Source organism: Glycine max, chromosome 5, assembly GCF_000004515.6.
Source record: "Glycine max cultivar Williams 82 chromosome 5, Glycine_max_v4.0, whole genome shotgun sequence".
In the NCBI taxonomy this organism is placed as follows: Eukaryota; Viridiplantae; Streptophyta; class Magnoliopsida; order Fabales; family Fabaceae; genus Glycine; species Glycine max.
The window spans coordinates 9,664,546-9,692,367 of NC_038241.2; the positions used below are offsets into that span (position 1 = coordinate 9,664,546).

At 44.2% G+C, this 27,822-nt stretch overlaps 1 protein-coding gene across 1 annotated transcript; it reads left to right on the forward strand.

The window, feature by feature from the left end:
• On the forward strand, positions 1-26,920 carry LOC102669003 (uncharacterized). Its single transcript, XM_006580673.1, has 7 exons — positions 1-183; positions 2,373-2,750; positions 2,846-3,391; positions 3,582-3,805; positions 3,961-4,171; positions 4,249-4,408; positions 26,838-26,920. Exons 1-7 carry the CDS (start codon positions 1-3, stop codon positions 26,918-26,920), a joined length of 1,785 nt encoding a protein of 594 aa, XP_006580736.1.
• Positions 26,921-27,822: the final 902 nt, after the last annotated feature.

The following is a 27,822-nucleotide window of genomic DNA, read 5'->3' on the forward strand; positions in this document are numbered from 1 at the left end:
ATGTGTAGTGATGTGTGGTGCCTGAGGTTGAAGACGAAGATTCTTCCGCGAGAAGAACCTTCTTCCGGGCGTGTGGAAGTGGAAGTTGGATATTGTAGCGGAAGAAGGAGTTCTTCCACGGGCTCCTGCGGAAGAAAGGTGAAAAGGTTCTTCCGCGGGTTCCGGCGGAAGAAGGCGAAGAAGGTTCTTCCGCTGGATCCAGCGGAAGAAGGTTCCGCAGGCTACATTTTATGGTCGTGGAAGAACCTGCGGAACCTTCTTCCGCAGGCAACATTTTTTGGTTGCGGAAGAACCTGCGGAACCTTCTTCCGCAGGCTACCTATCCTTCTCGCGGAAGAACATGCGAAACTTCTTCTGTGGACCATGTTTTGCTGTTTTTTGGTTTTTTTTCTTGAAAATTTTGTCTGAACCACCAATTTATTGATATTAGTAATTAGTTTTATTTATTTATTTGCTATTACAAAATGTATATGGTATTTAACTTACACAAACTCCCTAATTTTGATGCATCACCGTACTACAGGTTTATTGTATTTTGCTTTCATTTGGTTAGGATGTCTAAATTGAATTGTTATTTACTGTCATTTGGTTAGGATGTCTAAATGACTGTGTACACTGCATAAATTATGTGGATTAGTTAGGATTCTTTTCCCCTGATGAATGAGAGGGTTAAGAAAAAAAACAAGGTAAGCTAGGATACTAATATGCACTAAACTCAAATGGGATTGAAGTTGTATTTAAATATTGTAATAGATACCAATAGAACCAGAATGCAACTATTAGACTAATGATAGACTTGTAATTAAGAAAAAATATGAGACAAGAAAACAAAGTTCCTATGTTACTCTGTTTCTAAATTTATTTTGATATTGAAAAGAAATTTGTCTAATCTAATCTAATAGCCTGCAACCTGTCAAGTACAATGGGAATTCTTTTGATATTGAAAACAAATTTGTCTACTCTGATACCTACACAATCTAAGCAATGTTATAAGCATGGGAATTCAAAGCTGATACCATATGAGATAAATAGGAACTTGTGAATCACAAATACAGCATCGCATCTCATCATCACACAATGTTACAGGCTAATAGAATTCATTTCAGGCTAATAGAATTGAAGAGAGAGAGAAAAATGGAGGAAACTGAAAGGTAGAAGAATAATAAACAAAACTTAGTGATATTAATCAGGAAGTAGTTGAGGGCTAGCTTTTAGGTTGGATTCTACGTACCAAAAAATAAGAATAAGCAAAAAGTAAGACAACATTTGATAGTGCTTTACATTTGTTGGAAAGTATTAGTTTGCTTTCTACATTGAAGCAGTTAATAAGCACAAATTGATCTTCTTTATGTCAATATATGCGAGCGGCACATGAATCGTGTGTTGATCCCCTTCTCAAGCTTCCAACCATAGGTAAACTTACCCCACATTTGTTCTTTGCACTTGCTCTACATAAATGAGATCTCATTAAAGATTGAATTAGTGAAATATTTTTGTTTCACCAAGCTGTGTTCTAGATAAGTTTCATCATGAGACATATTTGAGAAGCAACCATCTCCTGATTCTTTAAATTATGCATCAAATAGTGGCCTATGCGAGGGAGATAATAAGGAGATTGAGTGTAGAGCTGCAACATCAAAGCCTAGATATGTTTTGGCCAACAACTCAGATCTCAACATATTTGAGAAGCAACCATCTCTTGATCCCTTGATAATTTTGTCACAAGATTTTGGATTGGATTTATCAGAAAACATTTTAGTCAAGCAAGCTATGCTTAATGTATTGTATAATATAATTCTAGACATGTAAGGATGGCAAAAATGTGGAGTGAATTAGCTTTGTATGGATTATGGAATACGAGGTAGGTAGCAATTTGGATCATTACTAATGAGAGAAGGGTAAGTGTTAATCTTGTTGGAGCTGTAAAAAGAATTTAAGCATGATCCAAACAGAAACCAAAAATTGTGCCTATTATTTTTCCCTCGGAAGTAAATCTTATAATGTTTGATTTGATTATTCCCTTGGAAGCAAACTATTTGATTATTCAATTTTAGTTTTTAGGAGAATTGTGTCTCCTAAATTCTTTGTCCTATTTTCAAAATACTAAACCAAAAAACAAAAAGAATCAAGACACACAAACCAGCTTCGTTTGGAAGAGAATGGCATGCCTTGATTCTACATGTCCCTCATAATGAAGCATAATGTCACACATATCATAAGTGACAATGTCACACATATCATGAGAACATCATGTCCAAGAAACATTGAAAACTTAATTTGACCAAATTAGTAAGAAACATACAAAACAAGTGTTTGAACAAATTTGTAATGACAAAGCTTTGTTACCAATTATTTGTTCTTCATGATTTCAGATCATGGTTAGAATACGAGGTTTAGGTCATGCGTTAGGAGTTGGTAGAGGTAGAGGCATTAGTGAGGATCCGCATCAGGCTGATGTTCCTCGACGTTGCAGGCCTATTGCTTCAGCATGTAGGCAACGGGTTCGTGTGCATAAGGACAATACAGAGAAACCTAAGGATGTGCCTCAGTTGCATGAGGGTGTTCCTCATGTGTCTGATGCTACCCCAGAGATGACAGGCGCCGCCGATGCTGTTCACACAGAGGGAGTGGCTATTGATGGAAGCTTGGGGTCACCTGCTGCAGATGAGGGATTCCCCGGTGGGCCACGCGACCCATCCTTTTTGACAGGTTTTGCTGAGCATGTTGCACACAGCATTTGGAGTGGACAGGTAAGTAGTTTTTAATGTTGAGTAATTACATAAAAATTATTTGTAGTTTGATTGTTTTTTATATACACGTTATTATAAATTGTTATTCAATTTAGGAACGACCCGATCTGAAGTTGGTCTCCCACGATAGAAAAGTAGATAAAATTGGGAGACCAGCGCCTGAGATCGAAGGCATGATTGCTGCCACCGGATTGAGTCCACTGATCAGGTGTTCTGTTATCACTACTGATCCTGGACTCATATCCGTCTTCGTCGAGAGGTGGCATCGCGAGACTAGCACGTTCCACTTGCCAGTAGGCGAGTTGATGATCACGCTGGATGACGTGGCGTCACTCCTACACGTTCCCATCACTGGCGCGCTGCATAAGTTTGAGCCGCTAGTTACTTCAGACACGATTGGTCTACTGATAGAGCTTCTTGAGGTCAGTCATGAGGAGGCTACATTTGAGACCCGACAGGCTGGTGGGCCTCATGTCCGGTTGGGGTGGCTTCGGGACTTGTATGAGAGCCAGTGCAGGGCCAGACGATGGGTTGCAACAGTCCGCACGTATCTGCTCCACTTGGTGGGTTGTACTCTTTTCGCCAAGAGTTCAACCCATGTACATGTCGTGCACCTAGAGGCTTTCAGGGACCTGGCCCAGGTAGGGGGATTCGCCTGGGAAGCGACTGCATTAGTCCACATGTATGAGCATCTGAACGACGCGTCGCATGCCTCTACACGGTAGCTGGGCGGTTATATTAAACTTCTCCAGGTACTATTATTACTGATAATTTAAATTGAAGTAGCATTGAATCCCTTTTTTTTTATTGATGTTGACTATGTGTTTGTAGTGCTGGATATACGAGCACTTTCCTACAGTGCATACATGTGTCATTCATGATGCTTATGATGAGGAGAGCCCACGGGCCTACAGGTGGCTTACGGGTAAGGCTCATATGACGGGGATCCAGGGAGCCCCGTATCGGAGACGTCTGGATGCCCTGACTGTGACTGACATGTGCTGGATGCCCTATGCTGAGCATCGAGGAGTCAGGGGCTTTGACTTGATATTGTCGTACACCGGCTAGCTCAGATGGGGTCAGATTGTGGTGTACGTTCGACCTGAGCGGGTTCTTCGATAGTTTGGCTACCTTCTGACGGTCCCTCCATCGCCGGTTTGTGATTCTTTGACGGGTGATGATATAGATGACCGGTGGCTACATTTTTCAGACCATTTGATGCCTTCAGGGGAGCTCTGTGTAGTTCCTGGGTAGGTGGCGCCAGACTACATAGAGTGGGTTTTCGGATTTCGCACCCGTTCGTCACCTGGACCGAGGAGACTGCTGAGCCAAGACATCCGCCTCCCCCTCATGATGAGGAGTTCGTTGAGCCACCCATCCCTGAGGTTTCAGTCGCGTCCGATCTCCCTACGCATTCAGTGGTAAGCATAAGTTGTGTTTTTCATAATTTAAATTTTTTAAAAATGTGATACTGACTTTGTTATTTTGACTGTGACAGGTTGACTGCGAAGGATGTCAGGTGATGGCTGAGGATTTAGGAGCGATTGCTGAGGATTTGGAGCGGGTCATCAACCTCAGGATGGTCACTGAAGGCACTGACTTATATGACATCATGACTCGTTGTCTGAGGAGAGCTAGAGGTGACGCCGCAGATGGAAGTTGTCGCAACCTACCCTTCGGCGGGAGGGCGACGCGTGACTCGCTGGATGCGTGTTCCACGAAAGGAATACGCGCGGAGTCGCCACCAACGTTTATTTGAGGAAAACGTCGGAAAAACCGGAAAAGACGCGATCTACGAACTTGAAAGGTTCGGGAGTTGTATTTACGCATGGGGAAGGTATTAGCACCCCACACGTCCACCCCAAGGGACGACAGCCTTTAATCGAATGTGCAAACATGACTTTGATTTTTTATGTTCCTTTTTTATGTCTCTATATCCTTTATACCCTTTTTATATTTTCTCTTTTTGTGGTCGACAAGGGTGTTTCCCTTTGCTCCTACGTATTCCTCAATTTGGGATGAGGAAATCAGACCTACGTAGTTCTTTTTTATCAAGTGATTCTTTTTTACTTTAAGAGGTGATCATTTTAAGGCGTTGGACCTTAAAAATGATCCATTTTACTTAGTGAGGAAATGAAATGACAAACTTTAAAAGCCTATTTTTTATGGACGAGCTTGACTAGGCGAATTGATTTTAGCCTTTAGTTTCACTTTAGTTATTAATCAATTCGATTAAGAATGAGAAATCCCAAAGAGAAAATGTCCACTTGATTTTCCGCTTTATTTTACTAAAAGATGTCTTTTTTTGATTATTATATTATTTTTTACCTCTTTTTGATTTCCAACGTGGTTACGGCACGACCGAACGGTCGGAATTCATTTTAACCGAAATTAACGGATGTTACAATTCAAATGATCGGTGGAAATTTATTTTATTTTTAAGTTAAGCGAGCAACGACTTAAGTAAAATGGCTTAAGCACGTCAACAGGGGGTATAAAAAGTAAACAAAACGAGAATAAAAATGCACGAAACACAATGTGGACCACTACGGGCGCATAGAATGAATTGAAAAGCTTGGTTCGAGGTACTTACCCGTTGAAGATCGAAGAACGATGAAGAACGAATGAAGAACGTCGAAGAACGGTTGAAATCTTTGCGAAATTCCTCACGGAAAACGTTACGGAAACGTTTCGGAAGCGCCTCGGCTTAGATTTTCTTCACGGAAACAATTTTTCCAAGCAAATTCGAAAGAGAGAGAAGTGCCTAAGGGGCTGGACCCCTTTCTTCTTCACTTCCTCCCCTATTTATAGCAAAATAGGGGAGGTGGTTGCCGCCCAGCTCGCCCAGGCGAGCTCAGCTCGCCCAGGCGAGCAGGGTTGCTTCCTCCAGAAGCAACCGCCTTCTGGAGGAATCTTCTGGAGGGCCCAAATGGGCCTGGGTGCTATTTGCACCCCTATTTTTACTAAGTACACCCCCCCCTCTGCTGTTTTTTGGTGATTCTTTTTTCGTAAAGTTACGGAAACTTACGAATTTCGTAACGATACTTGTTTTCTTTCCGTAATGTTACGGAACCTTGCGGATTACATAATCATCCCCTTTTTGACTTACGGAATGTTACGGAACCTCACTTAATTATGCAACGATGCTTCCATTTGATTTCCGGTGTGTCACGGAAACTTACGGATTGTGCATCAATATTTTTTTGGTTTTTTGGCATGTCCTGGAATTTCACAAATTGCCTAATGATGGGTGCCAAGCACCTCACGAGGACCAAAGAATGGTCGCATGTCATCGAGCAAAGGTCCCCGGACGAAATTAGGGTATGACAGTTGCCCCTCTTTACTTGTCTTTTATTGGAGATAAAAGGAAAGTAAAGATAAGACACTAATTTCGTTCCTCTCGATTTGGCGAGAGTCGCGGGTGACCATAAAATCTCCACATGCAAATGACTTGTTGTTCCCAAAATTTCACAAATTGCCTAATGATGGGTGCCAAGCACCTCACAAGGACCAAAGAATGGTCGCATGTCATCAAGCGAAGGTCCCCGAAAATCAACGTATGACACTAATTTGGCTCCTCTCGGTTGACGAGAGTCGCGGGTGACCATGACTTGTCGTTCCTAGAATTTCACAAATCGCCTAATGATGGATGCCAAGCATCTCACAAGGACCAAAGAATGGTCGCATGTCATCAAGCAAAGGTCCCCGAAAATTAGTGTATGACACTAGTTTGGCTCCTCTCGGTTGACGAGAGTCGCGGGCGACCATGAAATTTCCGCATGTAAATGACTTGTTGTCCCCGGAGGAACAAAAGGTGCAGAAGACTATGTCAGTCTCTGCATGCTATCAAGCGTTCTGTCTTACAGATAGCAAAAGAATGTTTATACGGATAACCACTCGGGTATTTCCGCGTATCATCGGGCCCGCCGCCTCTGGATGATACAAGGGTGCAGAATGACCAAACTTGGTCTCTGCTTGTCATCGGGCCCGCCGCCTCTGGATGACAAAAGGGTGCGAATAACCGTAAGGTATCTCCGCGTATCATGGGTGCAGAATGACCAAACTTGGTCTCTGCTTGTCATCGGGCCCGCCGCCTCTGGATGACAAAAGGGTGCGAATAACCATAAGGTATCTCCGCGTATCATGGGTGCAGAATGACCAAACTTGGCCTCTGCTTGTCATCGGGCCCGCCGCCTCTGGATGACAAAAGGGTGCGAATAACCATAAGGTATCTCCGCGTATCATGGGTGCAGAATGACCAAACTTGGCCTCTGCTTGTCATCGGGCCCGCCGCCTCTGGATGACAAAAGGGTGCGAATAACCATAAGGTATCTCCGCGTATCATGGGTGCAGAATGACCAAACTTGGCCTCTGCTTGTCATCGGGCCCGCCGCCTCTGGATGACAAAAGGGTGCGAATAACCGTAAGGTATCTCCGCGTATCATGGGTGCAGAATGACCAAACTTGGCCTCTGCTTGTCATCGGGCCCGCCGCCTCTGGATGACAAAAGGGTGCGAATAACCATAAGGTATCTCCGCGTATCATGGGTGCAGAATGACCAAACTTGGCCTCTGCTTGTCATCGGGCCCGCCGCCTCTGGATGACAAAAGGGTGCGAATAACCATAAGGTATCTCCGCGTATCATGGGTGCAGAATGACCAAACTTGGCCTCTGCTTGTCATCGGGCCCGCCGCCTCTGGATGACAAAAGGGTGCGAATAACCATAAGGTATCTCCGCGTATCATGGGTGCAGAATGACCAAACTTGGTCTCTGCTTGTCATCGGGCCCGCCGCCTCTGGATGACAAAAGGGTGCGAATAACCATAAGGTATCTCCGCGTATCATGGGTGCAGAATGACCAAACTTGGTCTCTGCTTGTCATCGGGCCCGCCGCCTCTGGATGACAAAAGGGTGCGAATAACCATAAGGTATCTCCGCGTATCATGGGTGCAGAATGACCAAACTTGGTCTCTGCTTGTCATCGGGCCCGCCGCCTCTGGATGACAAAAGGGTGCGAATAACCATAAGGTATCTCCGCGTATCATGGGTGCAGAATGACCAAACTTGGTCTCTGCTTGTCATCGGGCCCGCCGCCTCTGGATGACAAAAGGGTGCGAATAACCATAAGGTATCTCCGCGTATCATGGGTGCAGAATGACCAAACTTGGTCTCTGCTCGTCAATCACACTTGGGGTCACTGAATGACGAGGTGCGGATAACCGTAAGGTGTCTCCGCGGGCTACCAGCTCTTGAGTCATGGCAACAAAAGGCGGTATGGTCGACAAAAGGGAGGCTCTTGCTCCTACGTATCCTCCAATGAGGAATTCAGACCTACGTAGTTCTGGATAACTTGTGAGACTTGAAAAAGTCTCGGTGTTTTCTCCACTAAAATGCAAACATGCTTTAGCAAAGAGACAAATATTCCAACTGTTTAAAGCAGCATATGCTTTTTTTGAGTGACAAACAATGCGTCTACCAGGGAAGGAGAGTCTGCTGATGGGATCCCCCATAACCATAAATGAGATTTTGGATGTTAGCATTTCGTTTCTAAATGACCATTTAGAGGAAACACTGGGTCCGACAAAAATAGAAGAAATCCACTCAAAGTGTATCAATCTCGCACAGGTAAGTGTTTCATCCTAATTCCGGACCATAGATATGTCCTGACTTGACTTTGCAAATTATTTCCTATCAAATCAAAAATTACATGCGTGATCATGGATCAAATAGGACTTCCCTTGGGAATGGGTTCTTTTGGGGAGTTTTTCGGCTTTTGTGTGTTTTTGGCTTTTGATTTTTCTGGCTTTTTTCTTTTTCTGTTTTTGTTTAGTGCGGGGCGAGAAAAAGGGTCGCTAGCGCACGGGATTCTGGTTGGTAATCAAAGGGAGAAGACTATTTTAGGTTGTGGTTCTCTTTCCTTCTTTTTTCGTTCATTTGGTGACAATTCTGTATTGTTCAGATATTGTCTGGTCAAAAGACCTTTCTGCACATTTCTTCTAGTTCTTTGATCAAGAACTTTCTTTCCTTCCTTTTTTACTTTCTCCTATTCTTTGGTTGGGAATTTTCTTTCTTTTCTTTTTGACTTTCTCTTTGATTGGAAATTTTCCTTCTTTTCTTTTTTTTGCTTTCTCCCACTCTTTGATTGGGGGAATTTTCCTTCTTTTCTTTTTTGCTCCCGAGGGTAAGGATTGACATTCTCACCCTAGGTCAAGGTTCATGGTGAGTCAGGATTTTGGCTCAAGGTTTGTAGAATGGCTAGACATGATACATGTCGGGGTTTGGTTTGGTTCAAGGATAAAAAGGGATGCCCCACATTATTTCCATGACACAAATGCAAAAATGATGATTTAGAAACTTTATGCAAAACTGGTCATGCATGCACCTACGCGGACACTCAAGTGTCAAATCTTTATGGTCATGTGATGCTAGGGTTCAGGATTCATTTCCTCTAGTTTAAATCAACCCAATGTTTCCAAAATATGTTCTTTTATCAATTTGTGCATTCATCCGAGTCCATTTCGGGCGTCTGGGAAAATCTTCACAGCATTCACCCTTCAGGTGTATACACATTTTCCAAAAACTGGTTATGATCAATGAATTTTTTTCAAAGAAAAGCTGAAAATCGTCTCTTTTCAAAAGCATGTTGGTTTTTCAGCTTAACAACTTATTTTTTTTCTTTTTTCTACCTTTTTCCTTACTTGCCCCTTTTTTTTCTTATTTGCTCTCTTTTTCTTTTCACTTTCTTCTCTTTTCTATCTCATTTTCTTTCTTTTTCTATTTCATTTTTATCATGATTTTTTTTTTGTTTATTTCACATATATACTTTTGGACGATGTTCCTAAACGAAGAACTCTACACGGTTCTGGAATTTCAAACATCATTGATAGTAGTGATATATAAACACTAACGCAACAATCTAAACAAAAATGTATGCGCTGTACAAATGACAATCGAAACAACAAAAACAAACATTAGTCTCTCAAGTCAACACAATAACATAGAATAAAAATGATAAAAGAAATATGAAAGAAAACATGAATCTGGGGATCTCCCAGTCACGTATCTCCACTCCCTCCCAAGAAGTCAAGCAAATCGGCCATCTCCTCGTCCTCGTGGGCCTCTTCTCCATCGCCGGGAGCTTCTGGGGGCGCCTCTCCTGCTTGGGCCTCAGGCCAATCTCCGGGCCATGCAACCTCTGCCCTGAACTGGTCTGGAGTAGGGCATGAAAAAGAAGCGAAGCCCTGGCTCTGCATGCTGAGGCTCATCTGGTACAGACAATCATGGGTCTGTACATGTGCTCGGTGGTTGGCCGCCTGTTGGCGAACCAAATGCCGTAAATACTGCTCCATGTCAAATGCCCCAGCCTGGCCAGCCTGATGAGGCGGTGGTGGCGCGCCTGCGGCCTGTGGAGCATCACCCTGAGCCTGTCTCTGGGTACAGTACTTCTCAATAAAAGCCCGGGTGATGGGCGGCCGAATCACCTTGGTAGGTGCAACGGGGACCCCGAACGACTGGCAGAGTCCTGTGATCAGTGCGGGGAATCCCAGAGCCCTGTTGGACTTATCTGGGTCCAAAGGGTGCCTAGTGGGCGTCATACCTGCAAAAATATAGATGGCATCAGCGATCAACTGAGCCACATGGATGCTCATCCGTGTCAGGATGGCGTACACCAGCTGGCACTTCGGCATGGGGAGGTCGGAATTATGATCGGTGGGCAGGATGTTGCTGAGGAGCAACGTCATCCATATCTGGGTCAGGGTGGTCATGTTGGTGCGCATGATTCGCACTCGCCTTCCTGCAGCAGTCCGGGCAAAATCTTGCCCCGGTATACATAGCAGCTGGGCGATGGCCTCCTCATCGAACCCATCACACCGGTTCCTCCTCTGGCCATACTCGCATTCCTGGCCCTCTTCCAATACCATCGGATATCCCAGGAGCTGGCTGATAGCGTCGGCATCGAACGGGATCCACTGACCCCTAACCCAGGATCTCATGTCACGCACGCCCTCCTCTGTTGGCCAAGCATTGGCATAAAATTCAAGGACTATTTCTGGATCAAACTTGGCCATGGGAGTAACCAGTGGTGCCCACCGCCGGCGCCCTATTTCTTCCTGGAAATCAGTATACTCGTCGTCCTTGAGCTGGACGCGTCGCTCCCGGAGAAACGACCATCCCTTAATGGCTTCGAAGCGCTGCTGGTGTACAACACTCCTAAAGCGGTGACTGTCGTACTCCGGGGTGGAACTAGTTCCTTCGGCCACCTTGTCCTTCCTGGACCTCTTTGAGGCAAGCTTCCTCGGGGCCATTCCTGCGAAGGCAAACATTTGGAAAGTTAGTTTTACCAGTGGGACGTTACTCTTTAAAGCAAAAATGGCATATAACCTCCTCCCATAAATACAAACATCAATGTAAATTTAGAGTAAGCTTATGCGCATACTTCCTTACAAATGTTCTCTTGCACAAGACATTCTATTAACCGAAAAAATGCACCCATATACAATCAAGGCAGCTCCGTTACCTAGATTATTTACACGTACTTCCAGGGTGTATTTGTTACTTACATCCCACACATCTCCTTGGCTAAATTCACATACATGCATACCCAAAGCATTTTGGGGTACCAAAAATTGCACATGTACACCTCTTGGTATTTCTAATACCTATACATACACAAACTTTATGATGAATCTTGACTATCTACACAATAAGGTGCTACATTTCATGCTCTTTTCAAGTTTTTGCTACCTAAAGCCGCATGCAAATTCCAGTATATTTTCCTTTGCTAACTAAAATTGTATTCAAATTAAAAGGTATACATTTTTTTGGTAATGTATCTTCTTTACATAACATGCAACATATTTATGTGTATTTTTTTGTGAGACATTTTGACTACCAAAAATTATATGTACATACATCCAAGTATTTTGCCATCATACCCAAAGTATAAATTGCCAAAGGTATTTCGCTACCTGTTCTAAACCTACACATTTATGATGGGCAAAATTCCTAACCATCTAGGCATAGGGAAAATATTGTAGCGTGGCCCATAGCTGATTGCTGGCCAAAAAAGGGTAACTTTACCCAATATGCACCTCCTTTTGTGCTCTTTTTGCATAAAATTTCAGTTTCTAGGACTAGGATATATGTGGGGCAATTACTCTAGCCTTTTTCGGGAATGAATACATATTAGAAAATATGCACAAACCAAAATACCCCATGGGTTGTCTCCTTACAAAAGTCACACGCTAATGCCATTGAGGCATTTCACCGAACACTTGGTGGGCGCGCGTTTAGGCATCAATAGCAAGAGAACGGGGACAATGTGGCATGTCCTATTGTTTCAAAATGCATTATAGGCCTAGGGCCATCTCATACCAACCCCTAATTCAACCTAATCAAGCAAGAAAACAAATCAAAATTGCCCCATATATTTGAGCACACCCCCACAATTTAGAGCACCAAAAGGAGATCAAAATACACCAATGAAAAGCTAGAAAGCTTAGGGATGGAATACTTACTTGTTGGTGATGAACAAAAGCGCAAAACGGAATCAAAAAATGCGAAAAAGGATGACCCTAGGGCTGCAAATTCGTCAATCCCGTGGGTATGGCTTTTGAAAGGGGGGAAAAGAGTTTTTTGAATGTAAAAACGCCCCCCCTTTCGTCATTTTTATAATTTGGTGCAGGGGTGGCTCGCCCAGGCGAGCTAACCTGCATTTTTTTTTTTTTTTTTTTTTTTTTTTTGAGGGGAACATTAACCATGTCCCCTCCCTTCTCATGGATTATCATTTTGCCTAACTTGAACTTACTTAGGTTAGAATTAGGCGTTGATTACTTATTTTATTATTACTCTTTTCCTTTTTAAAACAAGCAAATAGTAAAAGAAAGCTGCAAAATACAAAGGATACGGGGCTGCCTTGCAGCGACATTCCCTGCTTGTTTCGCACAGAGCAAGGGCAACGATCGGTCGGTCGTGACCCCATCCCCGCTTGCGTTCATCCTTAAGTACCTGCAAGTAATAAACAACCAGGTATGGCCAATCTTGACCGCATCATTACCTTACCTTGATTGGTTTCTGCCGTTCATGTTTTGTCTCCCCTCCAGAAGGTAGCCCAAGGTGATCCTGCCCCTGTTTTACCACAACAATATACATGCGTATGCGTATGCGTATGCATGGATGTTTTCAAACGCAGAAAATTTAGGGAAAGTTGGTTCAGGTTCAATTCTAATTAAGCGCTTGGGGGATCCCATGAACTGAGCGGAAGGGCTCAGGCGATCACAAATTAACGCAAGGTGTGAAACTAACGTGAGGACTAAAAGCCTCAAATCCATGTTTATTTCTTTGAAAGATCGTAACAAGAGATACAACAGACCGGAAAATCCTGGGGGGAAATCTAGAAAACGCATAAAGATAGAGAACATGCAGCGACATCCTTAATTGCCCCAGCTTCTAAGCATAATATTGTTTGACGACATCAGAGTTCACGGGTGAAGGTAGCTCTTCGCCATCCATGTTGGTAAGCACCAGGGCTCCTCCAGAAAAAGCCCTCTTCACAACAAAAGGCCCTTCGTAGTTCGGGGCCCATTTCCCTCGATGGTCCTTGACAGCATGGGACATTTTCTTTAGTACAAGGTCTCCCTCATGGAACTTGCATAAGCGTACTTTCTTGTCGAATGCACTCTTCATTCTTCGCTGGTATAAGCGCCCATGACTCATGGCCGTTAAGCGCTTACCCTCAATGAGGTTGAGCTGATCGTAGCGTGTTTGAGCCCACTCTGATTCCTTTAATCCGGATTCTGCCAAGATCCTTAATGACGGGACTTCTACCTCAAATGGTAACACCGCCTCCATCCCATATACCAATGAGAACGGCGTTGCCCCAGTTGACGTTCGTACTGAAGTCCGGTAACCGTGTAACGCGAATGGGAGCATCTCGTGCCAATCCTTGTATGACACGGTCATCTTTTGGATAATCTTTTTGATATTCTTATTGGCTGCTTCCACGGCTCCATTCATCTTTGGCCGGTAGGGTGTGGAATTGTGATGCTGGATTTTAAACTCCTCGCACATTTCCCCCATCATCTTGTTATTCAGGTTGGTGCCGTTGTCCGTGATAATCTTCCTTGGCAAACCATATCGGCAGATGATCTCCTTCTTAATGAACCTGACCACCACATTCCTCGTGACATTGGTATATGAAGCCGCCTCGACCCACTTGGTGAAATAATCTATTGCTACGAGGATGAAGCGATGACCATTCGAGGCCTTGGGCTCAATGGCCCCGATGACATCTATTCCCCACATGGAGAAAGGCCAAGGGGCGGACATGACATTCAGAGGATGCGGTGGGGCATTGACATTATCCGTGAATGTTTGACATTTGTGGCACTTCCTCACATGGACACAACAATCACTTTCCATGGTAAGCCAGTAATAACCTGCTCTTAAGATCTTCCTGGCCATAGCATGCCCGTTGGCGTGTGTTCCAAACGAGCCCTCATGGACTTCCTCGATCATGTGATTTGCCTCCTTGGCATCCACACATCGCAGGAGTGTCATGTCGTGATTTCTCTTATACAGTGTGCCTCCGCTCATGAAGAAGCTGGCTGCCAACCTCCTCAATGTCCTTTTATCGTTGTCGGCAATCTCTGGCGGGTATTCTTTGCTTTCGACATATCGCTTGATGTCGTAATACCAGGGCTTTCCGTCCCGTTCCTCTTCCACTTGGCAACAATGTGCGGGTTTGCCACGACACTGAAATTCAATGTAGGGTAGGTCCCCGTGCGGTGTTAGCTGGAACATAGATGCCAACGTAGCAAGTGCATCCGCCATTTGATTTTCCTCGCGGGGAACATGATGGAAGGAGATCTCATCGAAAGTCTCAGCCAACTCCTTGATGTAGGCTTTGTAGGGTATCAGCTTGGGATCTCTAGTTTCCCATTCTCCTCTCAGCTGATGGATTACCAACGCTGAATCGCCGTACACCTTGAGTAGTTTGACATCGGAGTCAATTGCTGCCTGGACGGCTAGGGCACATGCTTCATATTCGGCCATGTTGTTGGTGCAGTCGAATCCTAGCCTGGCTGTGAAAGGTACACATTGATTGTCCGGAGAGATCAACACTGCCCCAACGCCATGACCTAGAATGTTTGACGCTCCGTCAAACCATACAGTCCATTTGTCCCGATCTTCGTCCAATTTTTCCTCGAACAAGGCCATGATGTCCTCATCCGGGAATTCCGGATGCATGGGCTGGTAGTCGTTAAGAGGCTGTTGAGCCAAATAATCCGCCAAAGCGCTTCCTTTTATCGCCTTTTGGGTGACGTAGACTATGTCAAACTCAGATAGCAAGACTTGCCACCGGGCGATTCGTCCTGTGAGAGCTGGCTTTTCAAAGATGTACTTGACCGGGTCCATTTTGGATATCAACCAGGTAGTATGGCTCAGCATGTACTGCCTTAAGCGATGGGATGCCCATACTAAAGCACAACACGTTCTTTCGAGCAAGGAGTAATTCATCTCACAGGTCGTGAACTTCTTACTTAGGTAGTAAACAGCGCGCTCTTTCTTCCCGGATTCGTCATGTTGCCCCAGCATACACCCCATTGATTCGTCCAAAATTGTCATGTACAAAATGAGAGGCCTTCCCGGTACTGGTGGCATAAGCACGGGAGGACTCATTAAGCACTTTTTGATCCTTCCAAAAGCCTCTTGGCAATCCTCATTCCACCGATCAGTTTGGTTTTTGCGCAAGAGTTTAAACAACGGCTCACAAACGGCTGTGAGCTGCGATATGAATCTGGCAATATAATTCAAGCGCCCCAGGAAACCTCGGACTTGCCTCTCTGTACGGGGTTCTGGCATCTCAAGGATAGCCTTCACTTTTTCGGGGTCTACCTCTATCCCTTTCTGGCTTACAACGAAACCAAGCAATTTCCCTGATTTGACCCCAAAGGTACATTTAGCGGGGTTCAACCTTAATTGATATTTCTTAAGCCTTTCGAACAACTTCCGCAGGTTGACAAGGTGTTCTTCCTCAGATTTAGATTTAGCAATTATGTCGTCCACGTAGACCTCGATCTCTTGATGCATCATATCATGGAACAAAGCTACCATGGCCCGTTGATAAGTTGCCCCGGCATTCTTGAGTCCAAAGGACATCACCTTGTAACAGAACATTCCCCACAGGGTGACGAAAGTAGTCTTTTCCATATCCTCGGGCGCCATCTTTATCTGATTGTAACCAGAGAAACCGTCCATGAAGGAAAATAAAGCGAAATTGGCCGTGTTATCTACGAGGATATCGATGTGTGGTAAAGGAAAATTGTCCTTGGGACTGGCCCGATTCAGGTCCCGATAATCTACACACATTCGTACTTTCCCATCTTTTTTAGGAACTGGTACGATGTTGGCAACCCATTCTGGATACCGAGCGACGGCCAGAAATCCAGCGTCAAATTGCTTCTTCACTTCTTCTTTTATCTTCAAGGATGTTTCGGGCTTCATCCTCCTCAATTTCTGTTTTACCGGGGAGCACCCGGGATTTAGAGGTAATCGGTGCTGCACAATGTCAGAACTCAAACCGGGCATATCTTGGTATGACCAAGCAAAGATGTCTTGGTAGTCTTTTAGCAGGATTATTAATTCTTCACGGATAGGTGCGGTAATGCCTGTACCTATCTTTACTTCCCTCTTTCCACTGCCAATTCCTAAGTCTACTAGCTCTGTTTCTTCTTGATGAGGCCCCATTTCTTGGTCCTCATGGGCGACCATTCTTTCTAGTTCCGAACGAAGTCCCACATCCTCATCTCCTTCATCTTCCGTTTGGTTCATTTCTTGCTCGAAGTTGATAGACGGGTCCCAGGTATTAGTACCTTCGGGGGACTCGTCATCGAATCTGCCGTTTCAGAAAAAGAAGTAAACATGCAAATGAATGAGAATGGGTAGAGACCAGGAACAGATGAAGAAAGATCCTTGTATTATAAATTCAAAAACAAAAGACACAAAGCCTTAACAAAATGAAAACTCTAAAGCCTAGGCCCAACTATAGAGCTTTTAAAATCGTAAAGGTTTACATTATGCTTGTTGCGTAAATGCCGGGGCGTTCCTCCACTCGCCAATTTCCCAGCTGGAAATCAGGAGGGCATGGTCGTACCAAATCCAAAGTACTCGGAATATCATCTTCGCATATCACGAACGCTTGACCTTTGTCTCCCAAACCCGCGCTTATAAAGCTTCTACTTATGTGGCAGGGCGGGCTTCCTTCACCTTCTTGTCTCCAACGTGAACTTTGACCACTGTTCTTCCTTCCTGCGATGCTTCTTTTCATGTCCGCCTGAGTGGGCTTATAGCCTAAACCATACTTCCCACGATTTCCTTGGGTATTTATCAGGCTAGTTATGCCGCCGTTGTTTTTGCCTAAACCCATCCCGGGTTCATAACCGTTCCCCAACATAACTCGGGCCATCATTACCGCCGCATCGGACAGACAAGGTTGCCCAAAGAGGGAGTCCACGGAGGAAATGCTGACCACCTCAAAAGACTGGAAAGCGGTTTCTAACGATTCTTCTGCGGCTTCCACATAAGGCATGGAGGATGGGCAGCTTACCAAGATATCTTCCTCGCCTGACACGATGACCAAGTGCCCTTCCACTACGAATTTCAGCTTTTGGTGGAGTGTAGAAGGCACAACTCCCACTGAGTGGATCCAAGGGCGCCCCAACAGGCAGCTGTAGGGGGGGTTAATATCCATTATTTGGAAGGTGACTTGACAGGTGTGAGGGCCTATTTGTACTGGGAGATCGATCTCTCCCCTAACCTCTCGGCGAGTGCCGTCGAAGGCCCGAACCACCATTGAACTTGGTTTTAAATGGGAAGCACTGAATGGTAACTTGTCCAAAGTGCTCTTAGGCATCACGTTTAAACTGGAACCATTATCGATGAGTACCTTGGCCACGATATGGTCCATACACTTGACTGATACGTGTAAAGCCTTATTATGCCCTCTCCCCTCGGCGGGGATTTCTTCTTCGGCGAAGGCAAGATAGTTGTTGGCAGTGATATTGTTGACCAGCCCTCCGAAACCTTCTACCGAAATATCTTGGGCCACGTGAGCCTCGTTCAGCACTTTTACTAGCAGAGCCCGATGAGGCTCGGAGCTCATAAGTAACTCTAGCAGCGAGACCCTAGCCGGGGTTTTGTTGAGCTGTTCGATAACCTTGAATTCGCTCTGCTGAATTATCCGCAGGAACTCACTGGCTTCCTCTAGCGACACCTCCTTTCTACCATCCCTTTTCTCTGGGGGCCCCTTTGCTGGCATATCTTTATTCGAAGCGTGGGGTGCTTCGCCATCTTGTTCCTCCACCACTTTTCCTTTTCCCTTGACGTCGGCGGGTTGGACTGGTAGGTCCGGAGGTGCGAACACACGACCACTACGGGTCACACCGCTCAGCCCCGTGATATTTGTTACTTTAGCTGACAGCGAGCTGACGTCAGTGACTTCTTCTTCCTTCTTCCCCGGAGGTGTATATCTCCACGGGACCGCGTGACTATTTTGGTACGGGAAAGGAACAGGTTTGGCCATTAAGGGGTGCCCGGGCTTTTGCGAGGCTGCACTTTTAGTGAAGTATATCACCAAGGGTTTGGGCTTCGCAACACCGCTCCCCTCCGTAGATTGCATGCATATATGCTGCTCTTCTTTTCCTTTAATGCCGACTTCTAGTCGACCTTGGTCTATCATCCGCTGTAACAATTCCTCTACTTCCAAACACGTCTCCATGTCATGCATCTTGCCGGAATGTAGCAGACAGGAATCCTCCTTACACCCACTATGGGGAATTACACCTCCCTTTTGTAGGGCCTCAAAGATAAACCTCCTAGGGGTTGCCACATCTCTTAAAGGTTTGGACCTGTGGGGCCTATCGGATTCAACTGCATTAACTGCTCCCCCTCCATGATTGGCGAGCGGGTTGGTCCTCACATTGGGCCGATCCTCTTGGAAAGTCAGCCATCCGGCATCCATTAGATGTTGGACCTTGTATTTAAGGGCCAAGCATTTTTCGACGGAATGCCCCGGGGCACCCCCATGGTACTTGCAAGTTGCATTAGGGTCATACCACTTCGGGAAAGGGGGTTCGAGGACCCTTCCGGGAGTTACCACGGCCAAATGATTGGCGATGAGGGATGGTAGAAGATCTTCGTACGTCATCGGGAGCGGGGTGAATTCCGGCAATGGCCTTGGAGGGAAGTTCCTTGTCGTGTTGGAGTTACCGGCCGGTCGAGCCGTGTTCGGAGTTGGAACTTGGGGAGCTTCCCTCTGGGTGGGTGCCTTAGGCTGCACGGGTGTTGAACTAGAGGCGTTCCCAGCATGAGCCGAGAAGCTTGGGTGATGTTGCGCGTACTGATGGGTACCATGAGGTGTTTGCTGGGGTTTGACCCACGCGGGTGTTGAAGAGACGGCATGGGCATCTCCTTCCTTCCTTTTTGCCCCTGTTGCCCCGATTCTTTTGGCGTTCACGTTTGTGGAGGAAACGTAATCAAACTTTCCTCTCTTCAATCCAACCTCGATTCTTTCCCCGGCAAACACCAGATCCGCAAAGCTGGACGGCATGTAACCCACTAGCTTCTCATAGTAGAACACTGGCAAAGTGTCTACCATCATGGTGATCATCTCTCTCTCAACCATGGGAGGAGCTACTTGTGCCGCCAAATCCCTCCATCGCTGCGCATATTCTTTAAAGGTTTCACCCTCTTTCTTGAACATATTCTGCAGTTGAGTACGGTCAGGAGCCATATCAGAATTGTACTGATACTGCCTTAGGAAGGCGGTAATCAGATCCTTCCAAGTACGGATACGGGAAGCTTCCAAATTAGTGTACCACACTACCGCAGCTCCGGCCAAGCTATCCTGAAAGAAGTGTATTAACAGCTTTTCATCTTTAGAATGGGCGCCCATCTTACGGCAGTACATTTTGAGATGGTTTTTGGGACAAGTCGTCCCTTTATACTTGTCGAAGTCCAGCACTTTGAACTTCGGGGGAATAACAACATCGGGTACTAAGCAAAGATCCGTCATGTCTGCAAACGGATAGTCCCCAAATCCTTCCACAGCCCTCAATCTTTCCTCAAGGAGATCGAGCTTCCTCCTTTCTTCAGTTGCCGGGGCGGCCCTTCCATAGACAAAACTATTGGCGATGCTGCGAGGTTGGGTTGAGGCAACGTGCCTGGTGCCGGCCCTTCGGGGATCGGGGGATAAAACTCGACATCCCTCCGAGCATAATCTTGAGGGTCTTTATGGACTTCGTCGGGCTGCTGAGGAGGTTCCTTTTCATGGACGGGAGAAGCAATGTGGCCCGCATCTTCTTGCAAGATGGGTGGTGAATAGTTGGGCGGCAATCCATAAGGGTAAGCCGCTCGGTTGTACCCCAGGTGAGGGCTGCCATCGTGCCCCAGTGCGTCCCTTCCCCGTCCTACTATGTTTGAGGGAGGATGGTGCGTAGTTGCCAAGAGAGTCGGGTCTGCCTCGGCAGCCGAACTGACAGCGGCGGCAGTGGCCGCGTTCTTCTCCATGAGCTGCTTCATACCTAACATGGCCTCCATCATGGAGGCCATTTGTTCTTTCAGAGCCGACATGTCGGCTTTCATCTGTTCCTGTGTCTCCTCTTGATCACCCATCGTTCTAGATTTGGATCTGGTGCGATAGGGATCCCTTGCGGCACGTTTAGTTATGGTGTTTTCCCCAAAAAACCAAACGTGAGGAGTGGGTAAAGAAAGAAAATGCATGCTAGAGATGAGATGTAGGAGTGATTTGATTTGCACAAGCTTTTTGGAGTAGAAACATGGGACCAACTCATTTTATTTCAAAAAGGAAGTCATGTCTAGTCAAGGTCGGAGGGACCATACAAGTTTCCTAACGATTTCTAATTATGTGGGCCATTAAGTCTATCATATGCTGACAATAGCCTAGAAGCCCATGAATCTCTTCGGGGGCGGAGTAGGTGTCTGCCATCGCCTTGGCCTTGGCTAACAATCGGGGAAGTTCTTGACTCCCGTTCAAGGTAAGAGCAAACCGATCCATCCACATGGTTGCCTCTTGGTGTAAAGAGTCGATCACCCTTCCTCTAGCCTCTTTTTCCACATATACTTGAGCATACTCATCCGCGATTCTATGCTCGTGGGCCGTGGCTAGACCTAACTCTTCTTCGTACTTGGCGATGATAGCTAACATGTTGGTCTCCGTCTCGCATAGACGCTGAGACAAGCTTCTTTTGGACCTTGAACAAGCAATCAACTCCTCTTTCAGAACCATGCTATGTGCTCGCGACTGGTCCCTTTCTTCCCTTCGCAACTTGAGTTCATTATTGCTACCCCATAGAGCTCCGCGAAATTTGTTCCGGCCATACTCTTCCTTGCGAGCCCTCTTGGTCTCTTGTTCAAGGGCTCTTGCGGCAATTGCGTTCTCTTCCTGTAACCCGGCGCACTCCTTCCGAACGTGTGTAGCAGCCAACTTGAACTTCTCCTTGGCGAGTTTTGCCTTTCCTAACTCGCTTTTGAGAGCTTGGACTTCTTCGTCCTCTTCCGGTGCTTCAAAATTCTCTTCGCTGACGACTTTTAACTTGGCGAGCCAATCTAAACCTCGTATGCGAACCTTCAGCCATTCGTGGTACCCACCAATGATGCCATTACGAATGCCTCTAAGCTCTTGATCTTTCCTTAACGGGGTTTCCCATGCCTTATGGATTCTTTGTATAGTCTTGGAATTTTGTGCGCCGAGATCCCTCACAAGGAAAGGAGACATGCTTTCTTCCGTCGGTGCTCCCCTCATGGGGTACCCTAGTTGTCTTATAGCGAGCGTGGGATTGTAATTAATACAACCCCTCGTTCCTACCAGCGGAATGTTTGGGTATCTTTCACATGAGAAAAGGACTCCTTCTTTTCCTTCCTTCCATCGGGGGAACCAACTGATTGTTCTACTTCCTATCCCGGCCAAGAGCTGGTCCCAATCCATTCTCCTCTTTTCAGTACACGAGCGATGGCTCAGGAGCGGACATGGATGTCTTGTGTCTTGTTGGAACAAGTGTGAAACCAACCAAACACAGAGGGCGGGTAAGCAACAGATGATCCGTGCGCTACTCTTCTCGCACCTTCGGTCAAATGTGTCAAATAGATCTGCCAAGACAGCTACCACCGGACTTTCCTTGCTATGGTGGTAGGCAAGGAAAGCGTCGATTGCTGCTAGGCCTACCAAACCATCCACGTTTGGAAAGAGGACGACCCCAAAAATTAGCAAAGCTAACACATCCATAAACGGGACCCATTCTCCTTGATTGGCCATACCCCTTGCTTTGTCTTCTAAGTACTTCTGTGGTAGGCCCGCTATGCCGTTCCGAGTCTGTTTTATGCGGTCCAAACCTCTGGCTGAATCCTTGACCACAGTTGCAATTCTGCTTAAAGAGGGGAGACACCCGGAGGAAAGATATGGTTTCCTTCCCCCGAGAGGACATCCTAGAATTTCCTCAAATTCTTCAATGGTTGGTATTAATTGGAAGTCCCCGAATGTGAAGCATCTCAAGGGCTGGTCGTAGTATTGGGTAAGTGATGCAATGGCTTCTATGGACACCTCTGCTATGGTCAACTCTAAGATCTTTCCGTAAGTCTTGCGGAAGGCTTGCATTTGGAGGGGTTCCATCAACCGCCCTAATTCCTTGATGCTGGTGGTATCTGGGCTTTTGACCTTGACTTGGTAGAACCTCTTGCCGGTTTGATTTGTTCCCATGCTTACTAAAGTGAGATAAAAGCTGGTGCAAATCAAAACTCCGATATCTCATGGGTGGAATGGATGAATGCATGATGGAATGCATATGACACAGATGCAATCTAGGAATGCGGGGGTCCGGGGAATTTGTTCCCTTCTTAGATACGACGTCTAGGGGTAGCAAAATGCCCCCAACGCACGTTTTTAAGAAGGTGACACGGACCCTCCGTTGGTTTGTTTACAGTAGGGATCAAGACAGAACCCGTATGCAATGCCTATGCAAAAGACACAATGCGGGAATGTACACAGTATGACAATATTTACCGAACATAAGCAAAAGGGTATATGATACTCATGCATGGCAGTGTGAAAAATGGCACGCAGCGTGTTTGCTTCGTGCCCCTATTTAAAGGACCTATAAGGGAGAGAACTAACTAGGCTTTTAGCAATAATCCCCAAGGTAGTTATATCTCTCTTGATGGTTTCTAGAGGTATCATCCCCTTTGAAGAACACATTGTAGCAGTAGGGACTACTAGCAACAATAGGTTTTCAAAGAGAAAAGCTCTAGATGAGGGTTCACTGTAATCAAGCAAGTCGGAGACCTAGCATGATCACAGATTCACCTCCACTCCTTATGCTCCTATGAACCCGGGTATAGGGCCCTTTTTCACTCACAGTGTGTGCAAATAGTGTTGGTGTTTGTGTGCATCAAATGAATAAATATTTACTTCACGCATACATTTAAAACGCACTAAAAGCAACAAAGAGTTTTATATACACAAGAACATAATGAAAGGAAACCAACAAAGGGGTAAGTCATGATAAAACATTGCACAAGATTTAAATGGCCTAACTCTCTAAAAAACAGTCCCCAGCGGAGTCGCCAACTGTCGCAACCTACCCTTCGGCGGGAGGGCGACGCGTGACTCGCTGGATGCGTGTTCCACGAAAGGAATACGCGCGGAGTCGCCACCAACGTTTATTTGAGGAAAACGTCGGAAAAACCGGAAAAGACGCGATCTACGAACTTGAAAGGTTCGGGAGTTGTATTTACGCATGGGGAAGGTATTAGCACCCCACACGTCCGCCCCAAGGGACGACAGCCTTTAATCGAATGTGCAAACATGACTTTGATTTTTTATGTTCCTTTTTTATGTCTCTATATCCTTTATACCCTTTTTATATTTTCTCTTTTTGTGGTCGACAAGGGTGTTTCCCTTTGCTCCTACGTATTCCTCAATTTGGGATGAGGAAATCAGACCTACGTAGTTCTTTTTTATCAAGTGATTCTTTTTTACTTTAAGAGGTGATCATTTTAAGGCGTTGGACCTTAAAAATGATCCATTTTACTTAGTGAGGAAATGAAATGACAAACTTTAAAAGCCTATTTTTTATGGACGAGCTTGACTAGGCGAATTGATTTTAGCCTTTAGTTTCACTTTAGTTATTAATCAATTCGATTAAGAATGAGAAATCCCAAAGAGAAAATGTCCACTTGATTTTCCGCTTTATTTTACTAAAAGATGTCTTTTTTTGATTATTATATTATTTTTTACCTCTTTTTGATTTCCAACGTGGTTACGGCACCACCGAACGGTCGGAATTCATTTTAACCGAAATTAACGGATGTTACAATTCAAATGATCGGTGGAAATTTATTTTATTTTTAAGTTAAGCGAGCAACGACTTAAGTAAAATGGCTTAAGCACGTCAACAGGGGGTATAAAAAGTAAACAAAACGAGAATAAAAATGCACGAAACACAATGTGGACCACTACGGGCGCATAGAATGAATTGAAAAGCTTGGTTCGAGGTACTTACCCGTTGAAGATCGAAGAACGATGAAGAACGAATGAAGAACGTCGAAGAACGGTTGAAATCTTCGCGAAATTCCTCACGGAAAACGTTACGGAAACGTTTCGGAAGCGCCTCGGCTTAGATTTTCTTCACGGAAACAATTTTTCCAAGCAAATTCGAAAGAGAGAGAAGTGCCTAAGGGGCTGGACCCCTTTCTTCTTCACTTCCTCCCCTATTTATAGCAAAATAGGGGAGGTGGTTGCCGCCCAGCTCGCCCAGGCGAGCTCAGCTCGCCCAGGCGAGCAGGGTTGCTTCCTCCAGAAGCAACCGCCTTCTGGAGGAATCTTCTGGAGGGCCCAAATGGGCCTGGGTGCTATTTGCACCCCCATTTTTACTAAGTACACCCCCCCCCTCTGCTGTTTTTTGGTGATTCTTTTTTCGTAAAGTTACGGAAACTTACGAATTTCGTAACGATACTTGTTTTCTTTCCGTAATGTTACGGAACCTTGCGGATTACATAATCATCCCCTTTTTGACTTACGGAATGTTACGGAACCTCACTTAATTATGCAACGATGCTTCCATTTGATTTCCGGTGTGTCACGGAAACTTACGGATTGTGCATCAATATTTTTTTGGTTTTTCGGCATGTCCTGGAATTTCACAAATTGCCTAATGATGGGTGCCAAGCACCTCACGAGGACCAAAGAATGGTCGCATGTCATCGAGCAAAGGTCCCCGGACGAAATTAGGGTATGACAGAAGTCTTAGACCGCGACAGAGATGCCGCATAGATTAGGATTTATATTTTTATTGTATTTAAATTATTTATTTTAGTATTTGTTTATGTATGTGATAAAACACATTTACTTACATCATTTATAATTTATGTTTGTCTCTCTATAAATATATGGTTTCAAATTTAAATATAAACCACACACATGAGTCACATTTATAATGGTATTTGAATATATAAATTAAAGAAGATAAAATAATTTAACAAGGAGATTTTCTCCTACTTTGTAATTTAATTTCAATATATATATATATATATATATATATATATATATATATATATATATTATTTGTTTTAGGAAAAGAAAAAAATTGTCATGTTAAAAATAATGTTATTCCATTGATTCAAATATGGAAAGAAAAAAAATTATGACATCACAATTTTATTAAAGAAAAAAAAATATGTAAAATAAACTTATTATTTATAGTATTTATTTTAGGAAAAGATAGTATTTTAGAATTAAAATAGTATTTAATAAATAAAATTAAGTTGTATCAGTATAAATTACTTTTTTAGTAGTAATAAATATGTGCCTTTATAAAAAAATTAGTCAGTGATAAAATTGATTTATATTTTAAACTAATACAATGTTATGGTGACTAACAAACTTTAAAAAAATAATCAAAACATCTCTATTTTTTGTTTTCAGTACATCTGGTTTTTTTTAGAAGAAAAATTGATGTAAAACCATTTTGAAAGTGAGGTAAAATTAATTTATCCCAATTTTGGTCAAATTTGCTTTGTTATTAAAATTAAATATGTAATTTAAATGTTACAATTTATAACCATTCTGAAATTATATAATTTAACCATATATATATGTACAATAAAATTTAAAAGTTGGTTTTGGGCCTGTTAGAAACATGCCTAAGTACCCCTGTTTGGGCTTTTTTTAAAATTATGTGGGAGCCGCTTGAGATTGTCTAGGGCCGCTATTTGTCATGTTTGCACGTCAAGGAACCCAAAAAAAATAAAAGCAGCGCCCCGTTCCATCGAATCGCACCTCAAACCGAGGCATCAAAAATAAAAAAAACTTGGTTTTGGGCCTGTTAGAAACATGTCTAAGTACCCCTGTTCGGGCTTTTTTTAGAATTATGTGGGAGCTGCTTGAGACTGTCGAGCGCCGCTATTTCTCATGTTTGCACGTCAAGGAACCCAAAAAAACATAAAAGCAGCGCCCCGTTCCATCGAATCGCACCTCAAACCGAGACACCAAAAATAAAAAAAAAACTTGGTTTTGGGCCTATTAGAAACATGCCTAAGTACCCCTGTTCGGGCTTTTTTTAAAATTATCTGGGAGCCGCTTGAGACTGTCGATGGCTGCTATTTGTCATGTTTGCACGTCAAGGAACCCAAAAAAATAAAAGCAGCGCCCCGTTCAATCGAATCGCACCTCAAACCGAGGCACAAAAAATAAAATAAAAAACTTGGTTTTGGGCCTATTAGAAACATATAACTAGCATTCCGTTGAACAAAAATATAACAGTTTGACACGTCAGTAATTGTCGTGTCACGTCAATCAATGTCGACTAACGCTAGTAATTGTCCTGTCACGTAATTGCTTTTAAATGGACAAGCTAGTCAATTTGTTCACGCAACAATTCATTAATTACATGAACATAAATCCAATCATAAATATAGATACATAAATATTACAAGTTCAGTGTCCGCTTAGGTCTACGTGCGTTGTATTAATTGTCATTAGGCTTAAGTAGTGTTGCATTCTACTTACAAATGCAGTTGGCCATTGTTTTGCCTCTGGATACGAATTGCTTGACCACAACAACACCATAGACGGTAAGGGACAACGATCTTTCAGATAAACATGTTGTAAGTGAAATTACAATAATAACTTAGACGAATAAACCAACTCATTCAATAATTGAAATTATTTGAGTAAACGAATTTTCAATGGACCTGAACAAAATGGTTGCCAAACACATGTCCGACGCATATCATGCGATGCATAGAAGAATCGGTCGGTGGTCGACTTCTGAGAGGAAAAAATGTGAAGCTCTGTTGTCGTGACAATGATACAAGGATTACATTATATCTTGACGCAATTACATATCCCATATCTGTTATATCCATCCATCTGTCCATACTAACCTAAATCACAAAAAAAATACACGTGTCACTCATGTAAACATTATTTATATAAATAAAAAGCATAAAACACATACCTTGGATAACCCATCCACGTGTAGGGACAACCTCAACTGTTCATATCTCTCCGTACCACCAAAGATCTTTATGTAGTCTTGCGACCATTTGCCAAGTTCTTTAATCAATTCGTTACGCATCACGACCCAACACTCTTCTCCCACACCTAACAAAGCGGAAACTGACCGATATCCACAATTACCATCCGCTTTCACATCAACAACATCCTCAATGAAACCATGCATAAATGGCGGAAATTGATCCAACATGGGGATCTTCCTTGCTGGCTTCAGTGGTTCAAAAGATGATGCACTGGGTCTAACTAAGGTGTTGCTGTTTTGAACCGAATGATAAGCATCAACATACTCCCAATAAGATGGATCACGCTTTGCCGATCTTTTGCTTCTTTTCATTACCTTTTTTGGGGCACCTTTCGTCTTAACCTTTGTTGGAGGAGGACACATAGAGGTCTCATCGGGAAACGCGAATTCTCGGAGTTTACTCTTGAAAGTAACTTTCCCGCAAACATCAAGTTCCTTGAATCTTTTATATATTCTATCCA